Source organism: Electrophorus electricus, chromosome 12 (genome assembly GCF_013358815.1).
Source record: "Electrophorus electricus isolate fEleEle1 chromosome 12, fEleEle1.pri, whole genome shotgun sequence".
NCBI lineage: Eukaryota > Metazoa > Chordata > Actinopteri > Gymnotiformes > Gymnotidae > Electrophorus > Electrophorus electricus.
This window is the reverse complement of record NC_049546.1, coordinates 4,779,934-4,795,318: the sequence shown is the minus strand read 5'-3', so window position 1 is coordinate 4,795,318 and position 15,385 is coordinate 4,779,934. Positions and strand designations below refer to the sequence as shown.

Below are 15,385 nucleotides of genomic sequence, written 5' to 3'. Positions count from 1 at the left end.
CCTCTTTTTGTGTCCTGCCTATTTAGTTGCTGATATTAGTGTTTAGAAAAAAATGTTAATAGATTAAAGTTTCTCTTTATCACTGTTTCTCTTTATATTTGCACTGCAGAATCCTGTTCTAGCATAGCTGCCTAATATTAAGGTGCCTATACAAGCCTTGATTAACTGGTTCACTTGATGTTGGAATGGGTTTGGAAGTAAACTTCAGGGTAGCAGATATGCCTAAAGCTGGCCATGTGCTAGACAGGAGCAGGTGTAGCTAACATGGAAACATAGTCTAAAGCCTGTGTATTCCTGTTTAATTTGATGGGCAGAAAATGGAATGTTCTAAATTCTCTATCAGTGTTTATCGCCTTGCCAATTTGTCAGGTATGTTTCAGTTGATTATAAAAAACATTAATTTTGTTTAAATGGAAGTTGCTTAAATGCAAAGTAAACAAATAATGTTTATTTTTGCAGTAAGGTCTCATAAATGTATTTAACTACATTTGTAGAAAATTATTAAAATACACCCTTAATCTGTTATCTGAACAGACTAGCAATTGAAGCATTTAGCTTTTTTCCATGACTTCAATAGGTTTTCAGTCTTCATGCTAAGCATCAAGGAGTATAAAAATACAGAGAAGTATGTTTGACTGTCTAAAAATAGAAAAAGCAATTATCGAAGTTCCTGATGACTAATCACAAATTCCTGTATGATAGACTAGCTTCATACCATCAACTCTAAAAAACACCAATTCACAGAGCAATGTTTGCTTTTGACAAACTACATTTATTTTAGAAAACACATGAGATGCTAAACTAAGTACATAGCTGAAGTCAATCCACTGAAGGAAGTTATTTCTTACTGCTCATAAAAATCTAAATGATAAACACAAAGACTGGGTCAGCAGCAACATTTTTCAGAGTAACATCTTTTTTTGACAAGCTGAAAAAGACTTAAAGGGATTTTCTAGACACATTGATACCTAGTTCATATTAGTTTTTGACAATCCAAATTTGAAATCCCTCGCATTATTTCTCTCTCTCTCTCTCTCTCTCTCTCTCTCTCTATATATATATATATATATATATATATATATATATAAACAATAAACATAGCAACATTTTAATTAAATGCAAAGAACTGACTTTGTACACATTATTTATTTAGTTCAGCAAATACATAATATGGTAATGAATTATCCATGCAAAATGGCTAGAAAAACTCTTTCACATCCACAGCAGATATTTCAAATATAGAAAATCTATTATACATACATGTTTTTATTTCAGCATAAATAATATGAGTTATTTGGAGGTAATTTAGCTGTTTGCATATGCACCATTCTGCAAAGACTGAACATGTACAAGTTTCCTTACTGAAAGTTAACTCTGTAACTTGGACATCTTTGTGAAGTTGTTTTCTTTAAAGCCGAGAAAAAGGATCATACAAATGTGACATACAAAAAATATGAGCTTAAAAACTAAGAGCAAATATGGGACTCTAATCATGTTTCATTTAAACTTAATGAAAACTGCAGAGTGAAACCAGTCCTCATACTGGTCTTTATGGTGTGTAAGATATTTGCACCAAGCCTATAAAACATCTTAGTTATCATCTTCAAAAAGCATTTAGCATATACCATAAATACAACAGACACAGAATTTGAGTGTAATGTTACATGAAGTCACTGGTAAACACTGTTCATGTGTATGCTATATAAAACTCCCAGCAAAAGTGTGCTAACAAAATATAACACAATCTAGTGGCAGCGTACATATGATAAAAATACAGTAACACACCCTATCATTTAATTAAACATTTAACAATGTTTTGTTTATTCCTATTGCATAAAATGTGTTACTGGCTTTAAAAAAAAAAAATCAAAGGTACTATAAAAATGTTTATTTCCTGAATTTGTTTTTGTTGTTGCTGATGATATGGAGAATAGTAATAATAATAATAATAATAAATCTGGAAATTTAACATCTGAAAATCTCATTTAGCTCTTTAATACAGCTTAAATGCCAGACAAACCTTTGACACTTTTACAAACTAAACGCACAACTGTAAAGCCAGTCTTTGGTTTCCTATGTTTTCAATAGCTAGAGAATAACTAGTGTCAAAGATCCTCCCTGGAAAATACTATCACAAGAGCTGTTCTGTCCCCTTTCACCCTACTAACAGAGGGCTTTGCGTCAGTCTTCCGCAGATGAGAAGCTCTCATGTGAGGGGCTGACTGAGTACTCCACTCGTTCTGTTGCTTAGTCACGGTTGGGAGAGATGCTTTCGTTTGAGTTTCTGGAGCATCCTTTCGTCCTTTAAAAACAAACCAGATGCACACTCCCACTTTATGCCTTGATTTCTGTGCATCACCTTAGCATGCTCATGCAACACTCATTGGGCAAATGTTTACATGTCTCTAAGTATTCTCCATTGTTTCATTTGGTTCACAAAAAATTCTAAATCCAAGATTGTCCCAGATTTTTTTTTTTATGCAGCATCCATTGTTTGCATCCCAGATTTGCTTTGAAAAAATACTGTAGGTAATTCTTTGACTGGGGAATGCTCATCAAAGATCAAAGTCTTATATTACACTTAAAAACCTTAGAAAAATAGGAGGCTGTATCAATCTGCTATATATACTACATTAATATGTACAGGCACCATGCTTCGTGTTAGTCATCACTGTAAAAGAACAAAGCACATATTAGAGAAAGGCAAAAGACCATCAAAATATTTCATCCTGACAGAATCTTAAAATCAGTGATGGCATTCCATGCAGTCTACCATTCACTTGGACCAAACTAGACAGTATTAGAAGTAGCTCATTATTAAATCTAAATATAACACCAACAGAATAGAAGTATATACTGACCTTGTGCCAACAGCCTGCTATGGGAAGCCCATCTGGGCCCTGGTAATGACAGACACAATAATATAACAATGGGTATTTGGCATTCTAGAGGTGTGCAGTATGTGATCATTTCATGCTCAAGACAACACCATCAGCAAATAAAACAAATTTTTGTTTTTTGGCCATTTGTGTGATTCATATAACTCATATCTTACACCTTAAAAGCTGCTTTCCTCTGTAATTTGGTGCACCATTACCTAAAACCTTTAACACCGGTGTTGAGACACATTAAGGCTTGCATTATATTTGCTCAAATACATTAGCATTAAAACTAAACTATGGACAACTCTATAGAAATCTGCCTCTGAAATTCATTAATACACTGTTGTAAGCATGTTAAGAAGTTCAGTACAGCAAAATGTGAGATAAAGGGAAAAGGAGCTTTAAATGAGAATCTACAGGGAGTAGTCAGTAAGTACAGTACACCTGGAGATAAAGAACTGTTTATAGGTGTCATATCATGGAGAGACCTTCCACCTTAACAGGTCTTTCGATTTTGACAGGCTATAAAAGGCATTGTTTTATTAATGCTCTGTGCAAATGTTACTGCGATTTTGCTACGTGCTGAAACTCATCTCCATCGCTTGGGTTCATTTGTGGTTAAATGGGGCAGCCAATTTACGGTTCATGCCAGAACAGAGAGTGCAAGGCAGGCAGACACACAGCAGGCAGAAGTACTGTACCAGTGGGCAGGGAGCCTCGCGGCCAGTCTGCCCCCTTTCACCCGGCTGGCCCTTACACCCAGAAGAACCCTGCCAGCAAGAGCACATACATACAGAATACCACTCTCTCACTATTCACTGTCCGCTCCGCTAACCAAGCACCTCCTCATCCAAGCATCCTCCCACCCGCGCACGTACACACATGCACACCAAATAAAGTGCAGAATTCAAAGGATAAAGAACCAAGGAATAGCAGAAGTAGGAAAAGGGAAAGAGAAGAGAGAAAGACAAAAATACAGATTCTGATGCATTTCCCTGGGGGTTCACGTTTGGGTGTATATTGGTGTGGATGGAGTTTTCTGTGCTGCGCCCTGATGGAGACAACGCAGTGTAATATTACGGCGCGAGGGATCTGGCACGCACCACAGGACAGGGCTGGTCTAATCCCGGTGGACCTTGTTCTCCTTTCTGCCCTTTGAGGCCTCGTTTCCCAACAGAGCCACGGTCTCCCTGCAACAAGAACCAGCCACTCTATAAAGCGCGAAGCAGTCCGATCATGCCGCGTGCCGTCATTAAGCGAAAGAAAGGAATGACCTAAGCAATTAAGTAATGAATTAAGTGAGTGATTAAGCAAAAGAAACAACTAGTTCTGCATGATAAGATATTTCTGGTTGATGTCATTAGGTATGAAGTGAAGCGCTAAGCTTTAAAAGGTTGCTTACTTTTTCTCCTTTTCCGCCTGTGTCTCCCTTATCTCCCGTAAGGCCAGGAAACCCCTGTAAGCAGCGGACATGGCAGGGTGAGGCGCACTTCAACCCCTCCAGAAAGACGCAAAGCAAAGCCCACGGTTATTAGGCACTTACATCTAATCCTGGCTCTCCTTGCTTTCCCTAAGGAGAAGACAGGATGATTTCATTACTGTAGGACTCTTTAAATGGGATTAACGGCACATTTTTAGGTTGCTTTGTGTTGTTTATACTGGATGAGATGGCCGAATACTCATATGCAAAAGGTCAGGAAAAACGTTTATGCTAAAAGTATAGTAGTTCCTTAACGTACATAGTACTTTATATTAAATATTAGTAGAAAGTATAAGACCTATATGTGTCAAACATAAAGTTATAGGTGTGCGCAAGCTGGAATATATGACAAATATGCTACAATGGAGGGGGATAAAATATGTGTAAACAATATGTTTTATAATAAGCAGTATATAAACTCAAAATCATATATGATTTTACAGATGTTTTACAAATGGGTAGGTAAAAGAAACACCAATTTTGTAAGAGGATTTTATATTCACCCATGCTCCTGTGAATGGTTCAGTTTTACTGATTTAATTTAGTGTGATTTAACCAGGCTGATCATTGATCAGTTCACATACCTATAAACACATTCTCATTGATCACTTGAACAGGACTGAGTGTACATAGTTTCAGTCCAGTGGGAGTGTCATCCCATGCATTTTAGACACATTGCTTCATTGAGCTTTGCACATGCATATGCCGTGTGCATTTTAACAGAGAGGCTTTTACACGTACCTTTTCTCCCTTCGCGCCTGGAAGGCCAAGCAACCCTGCTGGACCCAGAGCTCCCTGAGGCCCCTGAGGACCCTACAAAATACCAGTAAAACTTGTAAAACCTATCAGGCCTTTGGACTGGGATGAGTGAGGTTCACAATGCAACATTTAGATTCTGTTTTGTTGGGTTTTTGGGGGGAGTGACTGGGACTGTGGTTTGGGTGTGTCTAGGAAAGAACACGTTCTCACTTGGATTCCTGGAGTGCCAGTGTCTCCCTTCTCGCCTTTGATACTTTCCCCTGGATCACCCTGCAAGATGTATTAATGAAGCTGGTGTATGCAGAAGTAGGTGCCACAACACGTGGGACTAATGAATCATCAATTCATGAACAATTGAAATAATTCATGAAGAAATGAACAAAATGCTTCCCATTGGAAACCGAGGAAAATGTCACACAATGTATCAATCCTGGAAACTTACCTTTGGCCCAGGCATGCCATGATGACCCTAAAAAACCACAAGTATTGATTGATGTCAAGCGCCTAACTGACAGCTGGCCCTCATTCCTACAAACCTGGGTCTAAGGAGCATGGACTTCTTAATAAGAAAAACAAGTTACTACTGATTAAATGAAACTAATAAGCGGATAAACAGCACTGAGTGTGATGAGCTATGAACCACGTTCTTACCATGAATCCCGGCGGTCCTCTGGGACCCGGAGAACCCGGAGGTCCTGGCTGAGAAATCATTTGTACCTGCAGACAAATCCATTCGGTTGCACTGAGGTTTCCGGAATGTCGGCGACCAGAGCCGCAGCGCCCTTTCACTCACCAGGTTGTCTTCCAGTCGGCTGTCTCCTTTGTCCCCTTTTTGCCCCTGCGTTCCCTAAATCACAGACAATGTTTTGACACGTATAATGGCATCGGTACAAACCAGCGGTAGTCTGCAGCACGGGTGAGGGTCTCCAGGCGGACCACTTACGGATGGCCCGGAGAGACCCATTTCTCCTTTCTCCCCTTTCTCTCCAGGAGCGCCCACGTCACCGGTGTCTCCCTTGGCTCCCTAATCGCAAGCAAGAAAAGTAGGTTGAGGGTCATCTATTTCGGGATTATTGTATCGCGTGGAATGCACAGACTGTCCTATTCGTTTCTCTTTTGTGGTTCTGTGGTTTGCACTTTCAAATTTCTCTTTTTTGCACTCAAAAAGAGCAAACACATCTACCATTAATAGCCATGTAGATTTCCGATAAGCGTTGTTCAGGAAATGGAAACGTTGTTTTTACATTCTTGTGAGTTAAAACTCACATTCAGAAATAACATATATGTTACAATTTTTTAAACCCATTTGGTCGTTGAGGCTAGTAATATCATTCATACAAACATCACCTTCTCGCCATCCACACCAGCTGGTCCAGGCAAGCCCAGTTCTCCCTGTTTAAACAGAAACCTTTAAAACCGAATTGCACAGGAAATGTGCAATGGTAACTCACAACAAAAGATTAGACAACAACATATGTAAAAAAATAAAAAATAAAAAAAGGTCTGTAAAATTGTATTATATAATTGTAAAAAGTGTGTTTTTCAGCATTTTGCAGCATTCCAGCTCACCTTTGGGCCTTCCATCCCAGGTGTGCCAGCAGGCCCGGGGGGTCCAGGTGGGCCCTGTTAGGCACGATAGCCATATTATATATACATTTTTCAAAAGTCTTATTACACTTCAATATTCAGCATATCTGGTGTTAGGCCAATGTTTATCCACTATAGCAGCTCAGACTACATCTTCCTATTCATTAACTTTATTTGGTCTTTTTTGTGGATTCGGAAGTTACTTGTAAATCACTGAGATGGTATGCTGTTTCTGGTTAAAAGCATTGCTGATTCATTTCTATGAATATAGTCATGCTGTGTAACATAAAATCATAGGTGATAAACCTAAAATAAGATACATGTCCTAAGTAGAGCTACAGGGCATAGACGTGAGTTCTTTAACATTCAATTCATATCAGTTACTGTGTATATTTAAGACAATGACACAAAAGAAGGTTTGACAAATGCAGAATAATGGGCAGGGAATTCTGTATGTCCCAGGGATTTCTCCTCACTTATTGTTAACAGGATATCTGTTTGATCCTAAGTGACTAGGCATTTGTCATCTGGGACTCATTGTCTGCACACGATGGTAATCTACTTAAGCACATAAAATCAAATTTTAAAAATGGAATTAACTCTTAACATGCACCAGAACATTTCCCACTAATGTCATCTCATCTAAATGTATAATTTCATACAAGCATAGAACATCAGCAACCTCAATCTTATTCAATGCCTTCTTCTGAAACATGAATCTATTTATAACGAAAGAATTTAAATCTATCCAGTCATGCATCATCCACTTACTTAGTGCAAAGCAGCATGCATGTGCTTATCTTTATGATTAGGCGTAAAACATATAATTAAAGAAAAATAATCATAATCCAAAGTGTCTCCGATTATAAAATTCATTGTATAAGTAGGGAATTGACACTGCTTTCAAAACTGAAACTTTAAAAAAAAATGTAATCCACCCATACACAAAAAGAACCACATCCTGCCAAAAATCATTTCTTGTTGTTAGAAGTGGTCAGTGGGCATTTTAAATAGATGAAAGTGGCATAAAGAGCGTCTCATGCTTTCATTAAAATTACCGAGACACTGATGGTGTGGACTGCCTGCCAGGAAAAACAATGGATTGCAGATGTTGGTTTGAAAAGATCTCGATGAAAGTGACTTTAAATGAGTTAGCTAGCATCTGATAACACAGGGTTTTTTTTAATTTAAAAAATCCATTAAAAATGTCATTAATGGACAGAAGAAAACGTAAACTAAGATCAGAAGTTCAGTATTAGACACTGGCAATAATGCTAGGGGTGTAACATCTATGTAGTGTTTACCCCCTGTGATCTCTTACCTGAAGAGCGTCTAGCAGTTTGTCACTAAAGGCTAGAATCTCACTGGAGCCTGATACACCTTTCTCACCAGGTGGGCCCTGTTATGACCAAATATGACAGGATATGACATATTCTTCAACAAAAATCCTTTTTCATAGTTAAAGCCACGGCAGTCATGCTGGTGAATATAATTTCACATGAAGATGTCACAAGCATCTTAACATAGTAATTTGTGTAATTTCTACACAGTGTAAACCATCCATCTGGTTATGTTTTTCTAATAATTAAATAAAAACAATTCTTAGTTGAGGTCTTTTGGTCCTTACCGTATCAAGGCATAACTTACTGAGTGTGCTAATCTCAATCAAGTCTAAAACTAACATGGTTCTATATAGACTTTACTCACCATTTCCCCCTGAGCTCCTCTATCTCCGACATCTCCTTTATCTCCCTTGTGAAACATAAATCAACAAACAGAGCAACATTATTAAACACCCTGGGAAATCTCATGTCCAATTGTTTGGGGCTATTTCTATGATAACTGTTCTTTACAATGACAGCAATAAGTCTGAGATATGGAGCTTTGTCAAGTCTCTGGCTGCTTACCTTAAGGCCAGGAAGACCATCCATGCCTCTCTCACCCATGAGACCAGGATCACCTGGTTCTCCCTGTAAAACACAGCTATTTCTCACTATGTATCTTAGGCCACTCACATTTTTGGCTGAGTCAGGCTGTTACGAAATATCTGAATATTTTAAACAGACACTGTTCTTCAGATTTGCAGTACCTGACACAGGAAAGCAGGTCCAGTTATCTCAGATGAGAGCCTATCATTGTTATAGTCAGCGGTACACATTCAACCAGATGCTGATTTTAGCATAGCATTAGGCTACCTGCTCGGTACCCTCAATTAACAAAAGAACACCTATCCTGAAGCAGCCCATATTATAGGTGGTGATTTTAACCATGCAGATTTAAAAACAGTTCTTCAGAAATTTGAACAACACATGAAATGTGTTATGCGTGGGATAGATAAGGATTATTTAAACCTTAAGAATAGTTTTAGGACACCACTACTAACACAATCAGGCAAGCCAGATTTCTGATTCATCCACTTAACCTCAATATATATCCACCTCAGGATAAAAGCTCAATTCACTACAAAGACTGTTAAGACATGGCCTGAAGGAGTTTCCTTGCTTCAGTAGGAATTTCTTAGGAATTTGACAAACACATCCAGATATATCCCAACCAGAAGCTGTGGATGACAAAAGAGGACAAAATACTCCTCAAGGTCCGTAACTCTACCTTCAGGTCTGGCAACAGAGCTAACCTGAAGAGAGGCATCAGTGAGCCTAAGGGTCCTACAAGAGGAAGACTGAGGACCACTTCATCAACACTAACCATGTCAGGTGTGGTAGGGCATACAACACATTACCAATAATAAGACCAGCGACCACATGGCTGTTGCTGGAGAGGAACTAAACTGTGAGGTGAAAACAGTGCAAACATTCACCTCCACCAGCCTCCACACCCTCAGCCTGGTGGGACAGGAAGGGTGTAGAAGGACTGTGCAGACCAGCTCACTTGGGTCTTCACAAAGACCTTCAACCTGCTCCTGTCCATAACGTTCATCTCGCCAAGTCTGATGTCTGCCACTATCATTCCACTCTCAAAAAAGACTGTAATTTGCAGACTGTTCAATGGAACACCAGTCATGAAATGTTTTGAGAGGCTGGTCCTGAAGCACATCAAAGCTAGCCTCCCACCCACCTTGGCTTCACTCCCATTTGCCTACTGTGCGAATAGGTCTATAGAAGATATCACTGCTAATACTTTTCACACCGGATGCTTTTTATAGACTTCAGCTTTGACCTCAACACAGAGATCCCAGGCAGACTTGTCACTAAACTCACTGACTTAGCACTTTCCCAACCCACCTGCTACTGAATCAAAGACTTTCTCACTAACCACCCTCAGACTGTTAGACTAGACCCCCAACTCTCCCCCACCTCAACACCCAATACAGGGCTAAGTGTAGAACACCCATGTTTACACCCTGCATGCATGACTGTGCTCTCACCAATCCCACCAGCACAATCTTCAGGTATGTGGACAATACAACTCTGGTTGGAGTTCCAAAATAATTTCGTCCTGAAATCCCCCAAAACAAAAGAACTCTCAATAGAATTCCAGAATGAGAACTGTACATCAAATCAATGAAGACTGTGTGGAAGGAGTTCCTGATTTCAGGTTCCTGGGTATGCACATCACTGAAGATCTCTCCTGGACCACCAGCACCACAGCAGCAGTCTAGAAAGCACAGCAACGACTCCACTTCCTGAGGAGAAACAGCCTGCAGGAGAAGGTGCTGGATTCCTTCTGCTAAATTGTGAGTGTGCAGAAGTACTGTATCTCTTTATGGTATGCCAGCTGTTCAGTAGCAGACAGGAGAGACCCTTCAGAGGGTCATCAATATTGGCCAGAAGATCTCTGGCTTATCACTTCCCTCTGTGGAGAACTTATTCAGCTCTTTATGCCTCAGTAGAGCAGCCAACATACTGAAAGACCCATCCCATCCTGGACATCATTTGACCAAATAAGGGATAAACGGCAACTAAACACTGCCAAACATTGATTCTGACGAGTTGGGACCTGTGTGATTATCTGTGCCACACTACTAATAGTTTTATTTATAGAAAGACTGTACATATTTCACATTTCAACAGCACCTGTATGTGTACATTCATAAACTGCACTATTTGTATATCTAGTTTATTTCACTTAAAATGTAAAATTTGTGTAGTTTGAACTGTTTTCTATTTTTAATTGTTCCTTGTTATGTGTGAGTGCAATGTCAAGATTGCTACTCAGTTTCATTGTGCTATGTGTGATGGCAGTAAAGGAATCTAATTTAATCTAATCTACTCTTTCTGAAGTGAACCTCTGACCTTTAGTCCTGGAGGTCCCTGTGGCCCTGGATAACCTGGTTGGCCATCTTCACCCTGAGGGAGCAGTGACCATCAGGAGTTAGTGACAGAAGACATGAAGAGACATGAACCTAAAAATGCACTCATGCATTGTATATTGCATTGTATTTTGCATTGTATATTGATATCAGGGCTACTTCTAACATAAAGGCTTTATTTAATAACCAGTGAACTAATGAACACATGCAACATGATAATTAACAGTGTTGCTTTTGAGGACATCTGATGTTGAAAACAGATTTTCACACTCTCACAAACAGTATTAAAATGGCATTGACACGCTGTTGACATTTAATGTTTTTAAGAGGTCAAGCAAGATTAAATGCACACTCACTCTTAAAACCAAGCCTATACAATTGTTTTAAGTACAGTTAGATTTGTGTGTGTTACCGGATCTCCTGGTAAGCCTCTGGGTCCCTGTGGGGGACAGAAATATAATTATTGTTTTGATTGACAACTAAACTACCAAAGTAGTGATCTCTTTTCTACATAAACAGAAGCTAGCACACCAACCTCCATTCCATCAGGTCCAGGGGTACCCTAAAAGAAGAGAGAGAGAGAGAGAGAGAGAGAGAGAGAGAGAGAGGATTTATTTTAAAGAAAAGATGGTTAAATATTTTAAGGTAACATTCAGATTGTAGCTTTAAAGGTTTTGATATCAGAGACACACAGAAACACATCTACACTAGGATAAACATTCATGTGATAAATGAACATTTATAAATACAGAATAATGACATGTAAAATACTTCATAAATAGAGAGATGTGTATTTTCTATTCATCCACAAGAGGTCAGCGCTTCATTTTGTCATATAATTTATGCACCGTCAATGACGGATAGGATCCTTTAAGCAGCCCAACACCCCATCATATAAGCCCACTGATTTATCTTATCCTGCATACAGAAGGCAGCCATCTTGAAAAGATAGATATTGAAAATGTCATGCTTTCAATAGACAAAATGACAAACAGGATATGTAATAATGATTTAACTGACAACCAATGGCAGCTGACTGATCCAAGCTAAGGAGTCTCTGTGGAAAATGGCACCTAGGTGAGCGAGGACAAGATTACGGAGAACAATGGTAGACCATGGGCCACGTCGCCACTGTGGTAAGGTTATTTGGTCGAAATCCTCACCTGCAGTTGCTAATGAGTATTCGTAGTGTATGCAGGTTGATATACCAAAAATTGATACACTACAAGTTGATTAGAATTTCTCTGCACACATTTTGCATATGTATTGTTTCGATAAAGACAAAAAGTCGTATGCTTAATCGCTGTCTTTCTTTCTCCCACACATGCATACACACAAAGCAAAACAGTGTTGAATTAATCACCTCAATGTTGAGTTAACCTTTACAGTGTGCAGTTAATTCTAACAGTGTGGAGGTTACCCTACCAGTGTGCAGTTAACCCTTACAGTGTGGTGGGGTTAACCCTTACAGGGTGCAATTATCCCTAACTGTGTTCATTTGTGTCCAGCTGGATTTTAATAAACTGTGTACACATTTGTTCAGCAGTCATTGCTACACACTTGACCACCACACAATCATGTGAGGCATATTATTGTATGACACACTGGTCTTTACCCAACACAAATGATAGAATGTTCCCAGTGACTCATGCGAAATGTCCAGAGACAGATCCATAAAAAGGCCAGGCAGAATCGCCCTTCCATAAGCTGGACTTTGAAGGCACAGAACATCCATTAACTCGTCCTCACCTCATCTGCCCATATTTGTCTAATCAAGGGGTTTGGGGGAAAGGCCTATAGCCCCACAGGCAGAGGGTATTGATAAGGAGGTGGTGCTTTTTCACCTCTCCTGAAACATCTGTGCTCAAGATGGAGAGATTGCAGACGTGTTCTTTCCGTTGTTCAAGTTTATTTTTTTCCTTTATCAATTTATGCATTATTTCTGACAACAGGCTGAATGTTTAAAGGGGCACAGTACAACAAACTGTGGCGTTTTGCTCCTCATGCGCTGTGCATAAAATATAGGGGCATGACTCTACATCTATATTCCAAAATATATTTGCATTTTTAAATGATCCGTATTTGCATATTGTTAATAAAAAGATTTTGAAGTAACTTGTTTTCCATAATTTCTAGGAAAGACCTTGTCACACTTCCAGTTAGGAAAGTAGTTCTGAAATTTTAGGAGAAATTTTATACAGCATCAGCAGACATCATTGCATTATGATATATTTATGATATAGAAACTACCAGGAGTTGCCCCCTTGAGCCCCACTACAGATGCGCTAAGTAGCAGCATAATCTTTATATGCTCTTTGACCACTCTGTCTCTATTGAATCACTTGACCTTATGACAGAAATATATCTGAAATGCTGCTATCTGAAGGCTGGAAATATGTCTCCATTTCATAAGATTCAGATGTCAATTGTTCCTTTATACTGTGAGCCAATGTGATTGCTGGTCTGCTCCTCACGCCAGCTGTACATTACCACAGAACCGTTTGCAGGCTACCACAGTCTCAGTTTAGCTCCTTATACAACCTCTGAGCTCCAGAGCAGACTTCATCTGGCAGAATGTGCAGTGCCCAGTGCTGCAGCAGTTGCTGCTTCTCTAAAGTCTCAGGAAAACTTGCTCGTCCTGTGTCTCTGCCACAGCTCACCCAGGACACTCCTTAGAGTGTTGCCAAGCCTTAGAAATTCTAGATTTGTCCCCATCTTCAGAATCTTTCTATTTTAAGCCTTTTTTCCCCAGTCTTTCTGTTTTTGTCTAGTTTTTTTATTTTTTTTTATTTGCCACGTTGCATTTGGCATAGGCTGTGGTTTGGGGAGCCCAGATGGGACGAACACTTGATGAACTGAGTTTGCCCTCTTTTTCTGTTAAGACCTTTCAGTCAATAGTGTTGAAGGCTGAGCTCTATGCAGTGGCAGTATGGCTCTCTTGATGTGTTTAACCTTACGGCACTCAACATTTATGAGAGTGAGTGGGAGCCAGGGACCAATCCAGGAGGCTGTAAATGTCATGGACATAAGAGTAAGATCCAGCTCCGTCTATTAAAAGTGTAAGTGCGCTTGGGGTGCCGTAGAGGGAAAAGAGGAAGTGTTTTCTGTTACTGTCATGAGAAAATTCTGTTTCCTATAAACAATCACTTAAACAGGATAGCAACAAAATTTTCTGTTTTTGCCTAAGCATCACACAACTTCAAGGTGTTTAGAGCTGATTTTTTCTTAGTTGTCAGAGCTTTAAAGCAAACACGAAAATTGTTTGTAGATGAAAAAAACAACTTGATACAAATAAATAAACCATAATGTCTTACTAGCTCTCCAGGGGGACCTCGAGGTCCATCCTTCCCAGTGTTCCCGGGAGGACCTCTTGGACCTGGAGCACCAGGGGGGCCTGGAAGTCCTGGGGGGCCAGCCTGTCCTTGGTCACCCTGGTGAAAATAACAGAATGAGCATGTGATAAACAGGCCTGAGGCAAGTAAAAGAGTCATTTAATTCAAACAGAAGCAGAAGTCTTTCTCATGTTTGGTGTAAATGCCTCTCAAGTAGTTGCAGGCAGTAATTTAAGTCTGGGCAACAGTTTACAAGGGGTGAAGTGCTTCCAAATTGATTTTACAATGTATTCATTGGAAAAACATTGCTTGAGAGTGATTTTTTTGGATTGGATATCGGTACAGTTGTAAAAAAAAAAACTGTTAAAGCCATCCTTAAATGTTGCTTTGAACAAATTCCTATGCATTTTTTAAATGTGAGATGCTACTGCCTTCGTCACAAATATAAAAGAATATAAAGAAGTTTTAGAATAAGTTACAATGTTAAAAGAAAAGTTACAGTGCACTGCTTTTGCCATGTTTATAGAAATCGCTAGGTAAACAAGCCATACCTGCATTCACTCTTAACATTTATTCTAGTCAAAGCTCTAAAAAGACTTGATGCAGCACTAAACACATGCCCACATATTATTTCCAAGCCATTACTGACAACCACACACCTACAGCACAAGCACATTCAGAAAGACAGCACATGGCAGCAAAGAGCCATGCCTCGTGCTCATGCTACCTTCAGCATACGTCTCTGGAAGCTGGGCTGGTCGGCAGAGATGAAGCTGTGGTCATAGCGAGGAAAGACCATCTGAGTGGTCAGAAACCAGCCAGCAGCCCGAAAAATGAGAACACGACGGGAGAGAGGAGAGAAAACAGCAGAGAGATGAGAGCAGAAACTCTAATCTGCTCCACTCACTTTTCCAGGCTGCAGCACAGACCCTGGTGTCAGAGAGACACAGGTGCCAGGGAAGCAGAGAGAGATGGAAGCGAGAACAGCGGAAGACACATGGGAACAAATGGAAACAGAAGAGGATTCGGCAAAGTCGTCTTTGGTCGAAAGGAATGTGGAGGAGAATAGCAGGTG

The 15,385-nt window shown here is 39.6% G+C and overlaps 1 protein-coding gene across 7 annotated transcripts in view; it reads right to left on the bottom strand.

Annotated features, from left to right (window-relative positions):
- Positions 1 to 1,882: 1,882 nt before the first annotated feature.
- The window catches only part of si:dkeyp-44a8.4 (collagen alpha-1(XXIII) chain), an 86,357-nt gene continuing 72,854 nt past the window's right edge, over positions 1,883 to 15,385 (bottom strand). For 2 of the 7 annotated variants that reach the window (XM_027016700.2, XM_027016705.2), the window contains 23 exons: positions 15,038 to 15,109; positions 14,293 to 14,409; positions 11,514 to 11,540; positions 11,391 to 11,417; positions 10,962 to 11,015; positions 8,616 to 8,678; positions 8,416 to 8,460; positions 8,030 to 8,107; positions 7,767 to 7,790; positions 6,691 to 6,744; positions 6,469 to 6,513; positions 6,065 to 6,145; positions 5,915 to 5,968; positions 5,773 to 5,838; positions 5,564 to 5,590; positions 5,332 to 5,391; positions 5,104 to 5,175; positions 4,426 to 4,452; positions 4,285 to 4,338; positions 3,986 to 4,072; positions 3,584 to 3,652; positions 2,862 to 2,900; positions 1,883 to 2,302 (listed from right to left, as the gene is read on the bottom strand). In XM_027016700.2, coding sequence (XP_026872501.2) covers positions 2,252 to 2,302; positions 2,862 to 2,900; positions 3,584 to 3,652; positions 3,986 to 4,072; positions 4,285 to 4,338; positions 4,426 to 4,452; positions 5,104 to 5,175; positions 5,332 to 5,391; positions 5,564 to 5,590; positions 5,773 to 5,838; positions 5,915 to 5,968; positions 6,065 to 6,145; positions 6,469 to 6,513; positions 6,691 to 6,744; positions 7,767 to 7,790; positions 8,030 to 8,107; positions 8,416 to 8,460; positions 8,616 to 8,678; positions 10,962 to 11,015; positions 11,391 to 11,417; positions 11,514 to 11,540; positions 14,293 to 14,409; positions 15,038 to 15,109 — 1,293 coding nt within the window. In that variant the 3' untranslated portion in view covers positions 1,883 to 2,251. The other 5 variants (XM_035532099.1, XM_035532098.1, XM_035532100.1 and 2 more) reach the window with 5 other exon arrangements.